General features: G+C 31.3%; 1 protein-coding gene across 3 annotated transcripts in view; it reads left to right on the top strand.

The window, feature by feature from the left end:
• LOC143050707 (receptor-type tyrosine-protein phosphatase mu-like) overlaps window positions 1–16,167 on the top strand; it is a 54,966-nt gene that overhangs the window by 9,243 nt on the left and 29,556 nt on the right. For all 3 annotated transcript variants that reach the window (XM_076223850.1, XM_076223843.1, XM_076223845.1), the window contains exons 2-8: window positions 6,287–6,451; window positions 7,165–7,410; window positions 8,545–8,682; window positions 10,069–10,215; window positions 14,133–14,417; window positions 14,772–15,101; window positions 15,985–16,076. In XM_076223850.1, the coding sequence (XP_076079965.1) occupies window positions 6,287–6,451; window positions 7,165–7,410; window positions 8,545–8,682; window positions 10,069–10,215; window positions 14,133–14,417; window positions 14,772–15,101; window positions 15,985–16,076 (1,403 nt within the window). The remainder of the gene's footprint in view (window positions 1–6,286; window positions 6,452–7,164; window positions 7,411–8,544; window positions 8,683–10,068; window positions 10,216–14,132; window positions 14,418–14,771; window positions 15,102–15,984; window positions 16,077–16,167) is intronic.

Genomic DNA, 16,167 nt, shown 5'->3' on the forward strand with positions numbered 1-16,167 from the left:
CCTTTCTAAACTCGGGTTTAAGAGCTTGCCGTTTTGGTTAGATATCTGTCTATTGTTTTGTCGATGACCACATATAGACTTACTTGTGTCTTTTGATTCTGCATGTGTTTTGTTTGCATGTTTTTTCATTGGTGTATAAACCGCATTTACTTTAATTTACATATATGTTTTATAAAAAAGAAGAACCCAAAAGGAGCAATAAAAATGTTAGTTTAAAAAAAAAGACATCATAAAAAAAACTAATAAAAATGGCGAAACACAAACAACATGCAGTCCACAAAACGCTACACAGGAAACCAAATACTGAGCTACACAAAAAACTTTAAAATCCGATATGTACTCGGGTACTTCGGAGGGTTTAATATTTCCTCAAACTTTAGTGGCAACCGTTATGTTAATCTTGTTCAAATTTTAGGGGCTATATAAGGTGAATATGCACTTAAACATGCTAAAACTAAAGCAAAACCAACACGAACACCTTTAAACAAAACTCCTGATTCACTAGTGTCTACATGACTTTTAAATATCAAAAGCAGGACCAACGTTCAAAATTTACGGTCTTTTCAATTGATTTGCCTGTCCCAAGTCAGGAGCATATAGTTAAGTGGTAGTTGTTGGTTCATGTCTTTCATATTTGTTATTTGTAAATTATTGTTCTGTTATAGTTAATGTCATTTTTATTTTGTTTCGCACGAAACTGTGATTTTTATGTGATATTCGGTTATATTGCTCATCAGAATCTTCCCATTTATTGGAAAATTAATGGAATAGCAATGGGTACCAAATTCGTCCCATCGTATTCTGTTAACTTAGGGGTAAATTAGAAGAAGAAAAAAACAACTCATGAAACCTGCATGTTTATGACGTCTTTACACTAAATCTATTGGATGTTGGATGTGTACGGATTGATAATTTAGTCTTAGATGCATGATTTTTTTATTAGTTGTTAGTGGCTTTGAACTAGCTGTCAGATTACTGCGAGTACTCTCAGATCTGTTCCTAGTGTCTTTCTGTTGTTGGGATGCACAAGTACCCGGCCACGTCCACTTGTATTTTTGTAAGAGTGAAGTAATACAAAGAAATCATATCTCTGATTGAGAAAATGCGTCAGACAGTTGGACCACGATTTCGGCGACCTCAATCGCATTCCATTTCTTGTGATTGAACATAACAATAACTTGAATGATACCGAGAGGAAAGATCCGCAAAGCAACTAGAACTCACTGGTTTTATTTCTCAAGATTTATTCATCTGTCAGTTTTTGTATGTTGATCGTGATAATTGAATGTGTAAATACATTTTGGATGCATGAATGCATATATACAGACACAACCATATATTAAGCCAAATACAATTATAATTATTATTTCTAATTAATTTCAGTGCTTTTAATTTAGTTTGTTTAGTGAAGTTGAAGATTTTCATCACACAAAATTATTTAGTATGATATTAAAATTACATTACAGGGACACCAGTAAACCGAATATATCACATAAAAAGTAACGATTTTATTCGAAGCAAAATATAATGGGCATAGATATAGAAGCATTTTAGCATATCAAACTTTTTACTAGATATCCACCGTCAAAGATTATTTGTAAAAGCGCACCTATGCATAATGACTGTTTGATCGTTAGCAATTATCACTATAAAACTAATACATTAAACTAAAATGTACCAAAGTTGAGCATTGACTGTTTGATAACCTGTATAAATAGCCAACACCACTATAGCATACACTCTTTTGAAATATAGACTTACATAGCAAATATTTAAATAATAAATATTACAGGAACTATATAATTGAAAAGATCAAAAGTTTTTTTGTACTTGATCAATTATGCATGGTAAACGTTTGCACAAGTCGATCTTACAGAATATGTATTATACGAGTTAAAGGTTTTTACATCTATTTACTTTATGTATATACATGTAAGTATTGACACTTGTTCAATGATTACTCCAAACATTTACATTATTTATAGTAAACTGCAATAAAGATTTGTCTATACATATAGCCATCACTAAATTCTGGGAGGTTGCCATCGCCAGGCTCTCACTAACTACAAGAAAATGTCAATTTATCTACAATTCAATGATATTACCAGAATGTTCTAATTTGCAAACAGAAAATATTATCTCAAGCTCAAATTGTTATATGATATCCGTCGCTGTAGCAACGTGAAAAAGTTGCACAGATTACATAACTGAAATTGTTATTAAACATAAAAAATAAATATTTCAGTGGTTGTATGAAGAATTATATACATGAATGCTGAAAATTCTTGTCTATTTACAATTTTGACTGAAAATAATGTAATCTGTGGGTTATTAAGCAAATTTGAGCAAACACAAGCTTGCGTCTAAATCTTTCCTTCGTGTATTTATTTTCTTTATGAATGCCACTTCTAATGTAAAGTGAAGTCACTCAATACCTTTAACGACCTTAGATAACCCCAAACGGATATTTTAAGATTTGAAACAACATAACCTTATTGCTGAAAACAAGATAGCGGAAAGCAATTCCAAAAAACAGTCAATTCAGAGTGCAATAACTGAAAAGTGTTTCTGATTAAATGATAGAACTGGGCTATAAAATGTAATAACATTATATGGCGGAAGCAATCACATTTTTTCCTAACAAAACGTCACTTCTGAAATTAACATGCAAATCAAGTGCAAATCAAAAACCAATATCACAAAGAAATCAAGAAACTACCAAGAACTCGAGATGACCTCATTTTATGCATATTGCATATGAATCAAGTGAATGGTTCAAGATATGTTTCAACACGTCATTTTCTTTCATTCATATTTTCCAATAAAAATATGATGAAGTAGTATGATTGCGAATGAAACATCTATCCACCAGGGACAACATGACTTGGAAGTTAATAACTGTGGTTCACTGTACAGCCATCAACAATGAGCAAAGCCCATATCATATTGTAAAATCAACCAGTTCAAATCCAATAGTTAAAGTCAAAGAAAAGCATGACAGTATTCAAATCCAAAACAAGTTTGCAGAACTGTTTATCCAATAAATATTTAGTTATTTTCTTACTTAAAAAATAAATGTAAGTAATAACAAAGACATGTATATATTCAAAGATTTTACTACATTGTTAAATTATGACATTTAGAATAAGTTTATACAAAAGATCAATAAGTTAACGTGGATCGTTCCTAATTAAACACCATCATATACTTTATGATACCCTGTTTGTAATAAGATTTCTACAGGAACAGTCCAATTTCAAAACAGCCTTGACAATTGTGTACCTATATATCTTAAAGAATTTTGGAAAGCTTTTAGAAATATATGTGGGAACGAAATCCCTTGCTTAATAAATACTGAAAATGTGAGCCCAGAGAGAAAGGGCCAAACTGTCACCAAAAAGGGAAAATTGAACATAAGAAACGAAAAATCATCTTTTTTGTCGTAATGTTATGTATCGAGTGTCCAGAGTGAACATGAAAAATCCAGATATAGAAAATGACAAAACATTAATGCTTATATAAGATATCCCCTGTTAAAATTTCCACAGTTATATTCTTGCTTATATATATGTTAAAACATCATGGTAACGTCAGGGGTTATTAATTTTTCTAATTCAATGGAATTTAGTTTTGTAATGAAATGTGATACATAATAATACAGAAAGAAATCTGTTTTTATTAAAGGGTTGCTTTTGGTACCCACAGGACTACGTACAACCTGTCGATAAACAGTTTATTTCCAAAATGTACTTAAACGAAAATTGTCTAGGAGAAAATTGAATTAAGTGTATGTATCTAGCATATTTTCGTTTGCATTAATGATTTAGGTTTTCTTCATGTCCATTTTTTTTAAAGTCAGTTATAACCCAAATTTATTTCATACATGAAAACTATTTCCGATTTTATAAATTAAGGACGCCAACAAATATTAAAAAAAAATCCCTTTAAAGGTCCTCAAAATATTGCAAAAGATGTCACGTCAATATTACATTAAATGTTGGACGACAAGATTTGATGCAATCGACTGACTTCCTAACAGCGACAACAGTTTTATAGAGGACTAATTATTTAGTCGTCCATGTACTCGTACAGTAAAACATCAATATAATGTTCACATGTTTCATTATAGTTTTATAGAAACCGATCTTTAACTCGTTCATAGCTAATGCTTTGTAATGACCGTACAACTGATTTATAACTTAGAATGTCTTACTTAAAATATAGAAGGCTGGAAACAAATACCATTTCAATCCAGCGATGGTTTAAAAGCATACCATGTTGTGTTTTGAAGCATGCAGCCAATTTTCTGATAGAAATCAAAAGATGACGGACTGATCGACAATTTGAAGAATATTTCGTTGCATGCTGATTGACATGCATTAGATTTTTGTATTAGGTATAATAGATTCATGCACAGTTCTGTAGAAATATATTCTGTAATAACAGAAACACAAGTTTCGACTTTTTTCAAACAGTTTTGGAAACTATATTACATTTAATCGTTGTTTCTTGAATTTAACGCCTATATATTAGCAATATATATAACAGCACATTTCGGTTTCAAAAAGACCATATTATAGTATAATAAAGGACGAAACTTATGAAAGATTGATTTTCGTATAATCGAAAATGTGTAAATATCAAAAACATTGATATACAGCTTTACTTTATAAACACTATTGCCACATTTTTTAATGTAATGTTTAAATTCTTTCCATAGTTGAGACTCAAGTTCTGTGCAGTTATTTTTCATTAATGATATGAAGAAATTATTCCGTTGACATAGTTTGTTTGTTTTTTTGTTGGTTTTTTTCCGGGGGGGGGGGGGGGATAAAAACAAGTTTATAGAAAAGTCTAAGATAATTGAATGTCTGGATCATTGATAGTTATAGTAATCGACTGTTTATCTGTTTCTAAAAGCTGTTACTGTTCAGTGCAAATTCAAGTTTTTAAAGACATTTGATCGTTGATTATAATACCATATTCATAGACAGCTATATATTGACTTTGATCTTACACATGTAAGCATGTTAATGTAAGTGTTTGAAATGGAATATAAACCTTGTTGTACGTCCCTAGCGCTTTTCTAGGAACGAAAAATTGATAGCCAATTGCAGGATGTTTAAATACTATGTTTCCATATTCTACAAAAATGTACATATGCTAGAGATATATGGAGAGGGTTGCGATACCACAAAACATGATTAACCCCGCAGCGTGTTTGCACCTGTCCCAAGTCAGGAGCCTCTGGCCTTTGTTAGTTTTATATGTTTTTTTTTAATTTTGATTCATTTACATATTTTGGCGTTTAGTATAGTATAACGCCTATTTTCACTTAACTAGTGCACATTTTTATTTAGGGGCTAGCTGAGGTCCACCTCCTGTTGCGGGATTTTCTCGCTTTCTCTTTGTTAGGGTTGTTGTCTCTTTGACATATTCTCCATTTCTACTCTCAATTTTATTAAATACACGTACATCTTATTAAATATAAGGGACATAAAAGTAATATCAAAAATCCCTCTAAGGTCAACGTTGTCTATGGAAGTTAGAACTTTGTTTCTTAAAAACGTGAGATTTAGCTACGGAAGATTTATGAAAGGTGTGTTTTGATTATGTCGATGCCAAGTTGATGATATTTTCTGAGACGAGCAGTGCATTAGTAACGATACATGAAATAATCTTTAGACATGATTACATCCGAATTTTATCAATTACCATCGTTATTTCCACTAAAATTAACCCTCTACAAAGATGATATGGAGAAATTAAAACAGCATGCTTAAGAAGAATATTTAATATATATTTTCGACAGTGGGGGTAGGAACTTTTGTTTTTGAACCAGAAAGGACTATGCCATTCAATAATAAACACACTCATATATATCAAGATATCTATATAAATATATTGTAAAATATATTTTTCACTCTTTTGGCTTGTGAAAAATGTTGTTTGTGCTGTATTTATAGACTCCTCTACAACGAAATTTGTTATATGCACACGTATAAAAATTGCGGTTTTTTCAAACGCAATCATAGGTTTGAACATTGTTTTCAATTTAGACTTGAAGATATTTTTATATATTGTTGATATACTTTAACTATACTCTCGTTCTCTTAGTAACAGTAATTGTCCATGTTATGCCAACATCTTTGGGTATGTTTTTTTTTAAAGCTGTTGAATAAAGAAAATTCGTACTCTTTCTTTTTTAGTTTTCAATAAACAGTTTTAGTTTTTTTATCCTTGTTTGTATTTTAATTTTATAGTATTGATATATTCTTTTCGACAGAATTCGACTTGTCCCGCTTGTCAGAAGTATGTTTGGACGGAACGTTTGGATACAAATGTAGCTACCGATGTCGATGTTACAGGGACCAAGTATGCAACAAAGAGACGGGGGTTTGCCCCAGGGGAAGATGTGCAGAGGGATTTTGGGGACCACGATGTCAGCTTTGTAAGTAGTTCCCATTGTAAATGAATGATGGTAAATGGAAATCCTTCGCATGACGCCTCAACCTCTTTGGTATGGTGTTCAAATTTTAAACATATCATCGATATATCATAAATATCATGTCGGTAACATAAGAATCGATTTTGACATCATCTTATAAATTCATTACACTATGGTGAAAAATTCGTTTCTTTTTCGTCGTGTTAATTCGTTAAAAGTCAGAAAATAACTTCAAATTTCTTTTCAATAACTAATAAATAATCTAAGAAAATGAATTAGGAGGCACTTTCATTTAGCAAAGCTTCAGAATCAATTGAATATCAAACCAAAAGGGAATGCGAATGTGCTGGTCTTTTACGAAGAATTGATTAGAAAATTTAAGGAATCATGTTTCATAAGAATGAAACAAAGAAGGCGCAATGTACACTGCCAGCGAACACATTTGAAACTATTTATATGTTAATAATTTAAAAATTGCAACCAAACATAATCTACATCAGAGTTTAAAAAAAGCAACAGCATATATACCTTCGTGTTACCAACAATGAAATTTCAAATTTTATGTGTGAAAACCATCTTTTCCTATAGAATAATGATTAGAGTTTTGTTAGTATTTAAGTTTTATAACTTATATTCTATGTTACATATATTGCTTATTTAATATAAAAAACAACCTGCAAGCATGGACAATATTATTTTTGTACATCTACTAACAGCAAACAACTGCTTTTATAATGGACAAGCCAAAAATTATATGGGAACAAAAGCAGTGACTGACAATTTATATACCTGTCAGAGATGGGAAACTCAGGAACCCCATCGTCATTCATATACAGTCACAGACTTCCCTGATCCGACGATGCCGGACAATTACTGCCGAACTACTCAGGATTCTGCTCGACCCTGGTGTTACACGACCAACAAAGACCAGAGATGGGAACATTGTAATATAAATAATTGCAGTACGTATATAAAACTTAGCAGAGCTTCACTGAGCATTTTAGAGCTTTTATAGCATGTGATACTTTATATATACTACGTAGATTTATGTGAATTTATTTGCTATTGTACATATATATACATTGTCTTGTGCTTTTATGGTTTTATGCTGCATATACACTTTACCAATTAATGATGTAAGTATAAACATAGCCTAAATGTTTAAAAGTAGTTTAGAAGAATCAGACGGACTCCAGGGTCTTATGTAGAATAGGAACAGTTGATTGAATCGCAGAGAAAGCTTATAATGTATGCCTTGATAGTATAGTATATTTGAAACAAAAATATCACTTTTAGAAATAGAATCAGAATGGCAAAACTGTAATAATGAACGCTGTAGTGTGAAAGATATTTCGTGAGACTAAAGATCTAGGATAATCCACGAGCATTGTATACACTGTTTCACTTTGTTGTATATATTAGACATTGGAATTCATTGACTGCTTCTATGGATGAAACATTAAACACCATTTCGAAATGTCCATGTATGACTACTTTTACTAAAATGAATGATCCACTACCAAGCCAATGATAACACGTATTGAGGAACATAGTAATTGACAAACAAACCGCACAAACTTTCACAATCAATTTGATCGTTGATCTAATTTCCTTCAAAACAAATAATTATATTTCACGTTCAGGATAAATCTCATTAGTATGGTTTCCGATCTTTAATATAGTGGAATTGCAAGAACAAGATATCCAAAGAAAATAAACAAACACAAAAAAAAAAAAAGCTGAAAAAACCATAGCAGCATTCAATGAATATTTTTTTACTGTGTTTTTAATCTCAATTCTTATGTGCAAAAGTATCTTATTTTGTCATTCGATAGCGAAACTAATGTGCATTTTTCTCGTATAAAGTATAATATAAAAGATTTCTTATTCAGACTTAATGCATAACATTTAATAAGATATAATGTATCCAATATCCAAATTTGTTTTTTAATTACTTAAATATTTCACTTTATAGAACGTTCAGAGTTTAAATATTTTGAAATATTAAAGGGTATTACATGATTGTTGTCTAGATGGGAGAGTACTAGTATTCAAAATAAAGTATTTGTTTTTATCATTAATATACTTTATTTTAGACTGTCCAGCTGGACGGTTTGGGAACAACTGTGAGCACGAATGCCATTGTGCTGATCAAAGCGAGGCTTGCGACAGTATCCTTGGAATGTGCTCCAGTGGATGTGCTCAAGGATGGGATGGTTTTAACTGTCAGAAACGTAAGTGTATTAGAGTATGGATATAAAGGAACTAAAATAGTAAAGACCAGTAAACAACCTCGTGAATGTGTAGACCAGAAACATTCTGAGTATATTTGAACAAACATCTAAAATGCTATATATATATCAAATTAAATTTGAAAATGGAACAGCTTTTATCTATTTAAACACATTTTAAAGCAGATGTGGCGTGGTTGTAATGAGTAAAGTATCCAACAAAGACTAAAGAACAAGGATTTAATAAGTTTATGCTCCCAAAATATGAAAACCAATGGTTATTTTACCAGTAATTGTATGCATGAATTTGTTTCTAGTATTATACGAATTTGGATATTGTAGAATAAAAAAAAAAGGTCATCAACATATGTGTTAAAAGTTCTAATCAAGCAACATCACCACACGATCATTCTTGTATTGAAATATGATCGCACTATTTGTATTTCAATATATGATCGTCTTGAATAGTAGTGAATTCTGAAATCTATTTAAAAGTATTTATACACATGATACAGAATATGAGACAATAGCAATTTAATATTTAATAGAAAATCCAATAAATTCTGAAACTATCAGCTATTATGTCTTCTGAAATAATTGGACAACTGACTTTATAATGTCTTTATATGACTAAAATAAGATGTGGATATACATCAAGGAAACATCAAACATTCGACGAAGTAAGACAAAACAAAACAAAGGTATCCAGATGGCGACATACGGTTTACAGCAACAGACAAATGTCTGTACCATGCTAAAATAAGTCTTAAACGGATGGGAATACTTTTATAGAGACATCATTTCAATACCAAATTCCATTTAAAACTTAAAACACAAAGATTAAAAACAAAGATCAACAATTCCAAATTAGTTTTATGAGTACACAGTCTTCACTTTTTATCAGCGGGCGAACAATATGTATACAAACGATTGTTATGTCTATTTAGCCCTGTATTTTTGACGACTGTGATACTATCTAAACGTATGTTGTTTTGTTGCGTCGTTTGTTAACTGTACCATTGTCGTATACCATTTATCTAATTTTGTTAGTAGGTGACTGTTGATATTTATAGTATTGCAGCTGATCTATTCCGATCTTTACTTAACAGTAAAGCTTGTTTTCTGGTAGGTGAACCATGAACTCTGTATGCAGACATAGGTAAAAGTGATTTCATGGTCCACCTAGAAAACAAGCAACCTAACTTTATTGTTCTTTGTACGCTCTCGAGTTCAGTGCTGTAATTCATATTATATTCTATATTCCTTGATAGAGTTTTGTTTTTGTGTGTGTGATTAGCATATTGTATTTTAATCAAAGAAATGATTCATCAGGTATATTTTTTTCTATGAATTCTATTAATTCAAATTGATGATATATTTTCCTTACAGCGGTGGCTTGCCCCGAAAACAGATATGGTTGGGATTGTTCTAATCAGTGCTACTGTCAAAATCCACTTCATTGTCATCGTTTCTATGGACCAACTGACCAATGCAAATGTATTAGCGGATATTTCAATCCACCATTTTGTCAACCAGGTATGATCATTTAAAGTCACTTGGCCTATAGAAACTCTATCAAGCAAAAATTACCAGTAATACAAGATAATAGTCAACACAATTTCCATTCACCAAAAAATTCTTATTGCATTGTGTCAAATGTAGGCAGATATACAAGGTAAGTAAATAAGGTTCTTTATTGCCTCTAAGGATACGGTTCCACATAATAAATGATTCTTTATCTTTATTAGAGAACTGGCATTAGGTCTTTAGAGGATGGTTGTCTCATTTGCAATCATAAAATCACCGCCTTGTCATTTTATATTGACACTCTTTCTCTTTTTACTACCGATCATAACAGTTTATAATTTACGGAAAAGTAAAAATTACAAGGCCACCCACATTTCATGATAATAAAAAATAATAATGTACTTAAACTTAAAAAATATCATGAAAGTTACCTACAGGTGTTTTCTACTATGCCCTTGCCAGAAAGATGGTTTTGTTGATAAACAGATACATTGCCACTGTAAAAAGTCTAGAATCTATCAACACAAATGAACAATCACAACAATCATCAAGAAAGTTAGATTGGAGTTAAGTGTCGGTCAAAACAATAATCATCTAGATATAAAACATGTGTTCGCCTAGAGTTAATCACATGATCAGTATATACAAACAATCAAGTAACAAAAATGAAGTTCCCACATCTGGATGGCTACTTTTATTATATTATTGGAAAGAACACAGAATAATGTTTAGGGTGATTGATCAAAGCAACAGTGAACGTCTGCAAATTGACTACTATCGAAAGAAAATAATGTTTGTTCAAATTATAAAGTATTCAATCTTTATTTTTAGCTTTTATGAATATCAATAACGTTTTGGTACATGAATGATGATGATTCTTAAATCATTGGGTTTTTTCAACAACATATTCAATGCGATAATAAACTGATTGGGGAAATTATTTATAAGCTGGCGGAATCATAAATTCATATTTTCCTTGCGCAATTTATAACAAACATCAAAATTAAGATAGCTGTTACATCTTCGGGGCAGTCAAATATCAATTTTTGTAAAATAGGAAGATAAAACAGTCTTTAATCTACTGATTTAATTCTCTCTTTGTTCTGCAACAAACAAGGTATTTACAAATCATATTATCATTTCAAAGAATTAAAGACATGGTATCTGTTTTATTTTGGTTAGTCACTGATTTCTGATGTTTAAGATAAGCATCTATTTGAATACCCGTGCCTGTTTATTTTTTATTTGCCATACCTTCATCTTAAGATCACCATGCTCATATCAACAGTGTTAATTTTTAGTACCATGGCGTCCTTCGGTCGCAATTGTACATGACGAGAAATCGTCTCCTCTGATTCCAAAGGTAAACTTGACCACCTTCATTCTTTGAACATCAAGTTTAGATATTGTATATAATGTTCCAATTAACAAGGATTGACTGTTAAAATGCATTTAACTATGTATCATAGAGAGTGAAAGCAATACAAAGTAAAACTGAACTCTTAGGAACATTCAAAATGGAAAGTCCCTCATCAAAGGCAAAATCAAAAGCTCAAACACAACAAAATATTGTGGAGGTCATGAAGGTGCCACGAACAAATGTTGCAGAAATTGTTCTATGTGATGGTTTACTTTCAGTATTATGTTGGATCGAATCCTTATTATTATTTCACATTAGACTTTTGTATTAGTTTAATGTAAGCGATATAGGCTCATTGGAGCCTTTAGATTTTGCTCATGTTGCGTTTTTAGAAATGTAATACAAGTATAGATTATTTTTTTCTTCACAGTTTTATCAGACACTTTCTCGCACCTGTGTTTCGTTTTTTATTGGCACCATTCTGTTTTTATCTGATAATGACGTCATTGATATGAACTGTTAAGAGTCTAAATTTAATGGTATTTTTATTACTTTAAATCGAAGAAGCTTTCAATTAGCTTTCTAATAATAAGAACGATATTTTCTCTAAGAATATAATTATAAAGGTTAAATTAATAGTCTCATTCAAACAGAAATTGTGTTCTCATTTTATTGAGTACTTGTTTGAAAAAAATAAACATCAAGCTGCTATGTTATATTGTAATGTCTTGTACTCAACAAAGTGTAATTGTAAGTAAATGAAATAGTTATATGTAGCTGATCAGCAAGCTTCGGTTATTATAGTTCGTAAACAACATGATTACACATCTACATACATTTATATTATTGTGAAAGTATTGTCTTAATCATAAGTTATTCAATATCCTTCGCTTTCTCTATTCTGGCGTATATTCTAAGACGTACATGCATAGCTCAAGTATTTCTGTGTTTTTTTACATATATTATTTTGAATCTGATAACCAAATGTTTTATTGTACATTGTGATTGAATTGTTGGGTTGTGTGAAGTGTTGATGTAATGATCATATTGATAATTTCGTGTCTGTTGCCAAGTAAAAGTAATGGTACAACCTATAACAAAAACACAGGTAAACTCGAATACATTCTGCATTTCTTGTGATGTAATCCTGTCTCATTTGGATTTTTGATGCAGTCAAGCTTGCTCTCTATGCCATTACTCTGTATTTATAGACGGAGTAACATTCTGAATTTAAGGCGTTTAAGTCAACATTTTTAATGTCTTTAAAGAGTTAATATGAGGCAGTATGAAAGATAAGAGATCATAAGAAGGGATAATTTCTATTATGAGCTTATATTGAGAATCCCGAGGAGAAACAAAATATACTGTTAGCTTTATAGCAAATGTTGGTTATAAAAACTTATCAACGATATGCCATGCTTATAATTTGCTATCCTCTCAAAACAGTTTAAAATCTATATCAAAAATGAATAAAGGAGCATTTAAAACAAAATGCCAAGAGATCGATGCTGTTTTCTGCTCTTTGGGCGGGTTTTTTGTCTCTTTGTCATTCTTAATTTTAAACCTTAGTTTCCGATCAATTCAAAGTTATTAAACAGATTACAACCGTATCTTTGAGAATTGATGTCAACACCAAAGTCCTAACTATAAACTGGTTATTTGTCCCGATTTTTATAAGCAAAGTTCCTTTATAAAGAATAATAATGTCGAAATTCATGAATTTTATACAGCTGATGTTCTACATTTCCATCCATGTGTCAATGGATACCGTTGCGAAACCAACTCCTATTTAGTTTTGAGAAAATTATTCGGTCTCCTTTGGATGTCTTACAACAGTTTTTGCAGATAATAATAGTAAACAATTGAATCAGAAAAAATGTCCGACTTGCAAAATTAAAAATATATACCTTTGAAATGAAAAAAAAAACTATCTCATTTACCTAAAGATAACAGCAATTGCTATTTTCATCACCAATGTATGAAGATGTGTTAAAATTGTGAATGAGACAACTATTAACACAATTTACTGAACCGCTGTTAATGTTTCCGTTAAATAACAAGTTCTTCAAATAAGATCTACAGATGTAAGATATATTCTAGCGTTTACATGTCCCTTTTAATACGAGGAAGAGAGCGTCATAGAACGGATTTGAAGAAAACATTTGTAAGGAATACTTTAATGTAAAAAAAGTAATGTATAGCTAATTAGCCGTCTCACTTAACCGACTCTGCTTTAATTGTGAATAATTAGTTCTTGGAAGAAAAGAAAGTCATTTACTAACCAAACTTAACTTAATAAATTCCAAATAGAATTATAGTTTATGGAGAACAAATATCACGCAGGAATGTCTTCAACATATATTCAAAGATAGTCTCTTTCAATTACAACCCCTGATGGTTTTTACGGAATTAAAAATCGTTGTATTAGTATTAAGATTTTTATAAATATTGTGCATTAAATAAACTTCAAATAAGAAAGAAATATACCATTCAGAACTAATATTGTACAAGTAGCATATGAAATTGTAAATAAAATCAAATACTAGTATACGAATCTACATTTCAGTAACTATACCAAAAATCATGTTCTTCGACAACGTAAAAGTTAACCCTGGACAATCTACAACATTTAATTGTACTGTGTCAGCTTTTCCTGTACCAGCAGAAAGTGAGATAAGACTTATGGGTCCAGCTGGACGTCGAATAGCAATGATAGAATCCACGGAGTTAGGAACTGACACGAGGATAAACCTCTTCCAAGTTGATTTTGTAAATAAAGATGATACGTTTACGTGTGTAGTCCGGTCAGTGTCTGGACAAGCATCACGAACTGTAGCAACAAACGTTTACGGTAAGACTTTATGCATAACATTTAAAAAATACAAACATAAAACAATAGGATAAAATAATCATCTGGAGAACGATATTAATGGCCTTTATTCAACATGGAAAATTGTTCAGTCTGCAAATGTTTTTACGACTTATCATTATGTTTATCTTCAGATGTTTATTCTCATCCGGAAAGTTACCAAGAATAGTGAGATACAAACTGAGAAAACTTCGAAATATAGACAACGACTGTTGTCTGAATTTCAGTTCAAGAAATAACCGTTGCGGTCTAATATATAACGTTTGATTTTCATTAATTTATCAGTCAATGTAAAACAATACATCTATATCTGTTCAAGTTTTGTCCATATTTTAGAATTACCTTTGCTGAAGAATGCTCCAAATGTGTCTGTGAAAGGTCCTGGAATTTCATCTGTGATTATTGAATGGCCACCGTGGAGTAGATCACGCGGTGACGTAGGAGACCCTCCTATTCTATGGTATGACGTTTGGATGAACAAGGTTGGAAGATCACCTGAAAAGTATGGGATAGTAACACATATGAACTGTCGTGGGATGTGTCGTTATACGTTAAATGATCTTGATCCTAACACAGAATATGCCATTAGAGTTTCTGTCAGGAGAGATGGCGATGGCGGAGATGGACCACTTGGTGCTATTCTATACACCAAAACTAAATGCTCAGGTAAACTGTTAGATAATAAATTACGAAAAGGTGAAAATGTAAAGCATAAAGGTTTTTCAAATGTAGTGGTCTGATAATACAAAATAAAACATTAGCAGTGTTTGATGCCAAGTTTTCCTATCATAAAGGAATGGATATGTTCTAAAACCCTTGTCGTGCGCTGAAATCGATTGCATATGTTTATATTTCTACAACTACCGGTTTTTGAAAGTGATGCTGCTCGATGATCGTCTGTTTTCGACGTTACCATCCACCCAGTCGTCTATATTTCTATACTCGCATAACTGTTTCCGATTCGTCGTTTCAGAATTGAATTCTAGCTTGGTTATATTTTAAAACATGGTGAGTGACAAAGAACAGAACAAATAATGAACATTTAACCAATGGTGTGATAATATTTTCATTTGGGATACGGACAATGAACATATCTATAATATTTTAGATAATGATACAGCCCATTTGAATCTTAGTTTTTGGTTTGGATCATTTCATGGAATCATAATCAGATGTGATGTATATGTCAACGATAAGACATCTGGAGGCCAATAGGCAGTATTTGATGATAACCAAGTGTTTAGACACTATGTTAAGCCACAAGAGTTTGGAGAAGTTGTTCATAATAAATGACAATTGTTTTGGCTTCGGCTGAATTTACGAATTAAACCGAAAATAAAACAATTGTTATTTACACCATCAACACCAAATTCTTAATTGTTAAAATCCATTTGTATTCAGCATTTTTAGATATTGGCTTTGAGTGCAACTGATTAAGATTATGTTGAATTTGCTATGAGTCATAAAACCAGTATCATACATCTATATCAAAATGAAGAGGTATACGATTATGATTTTGATTTAATGTAGGTAATTGTATTTTTTACAGCACCAAATTCGCCACCAATCATTGATGAGTTGACTGCTGATTTTGAGTACAATACATCTTATCCTCAAACTCAAATAATTGTACTATGGACGGTAAGTGCAAGTTATGAAAATTTCAATTACTACGGGTTGATCTCTGACATTTCACATCTTAAAATTTACACACTTAACGAAGTCGACGGTT

This window comes from Mytilus galloprovincialis, chromosome 1 (genome assembly GCF_965363235.1).
Source record: "Mytilus galloprovincialis chromosome 1, xbMytGall1.hap1.1, whole genome shotgun sequence".
NCBI classification, from domain to species: domain Eukaryota; kingdom Metazoa; phylum Mollusca; class Bivalvia; order Mytilida; family Mytilidae; genus Mytilus; species Mytilus galloprovincialis.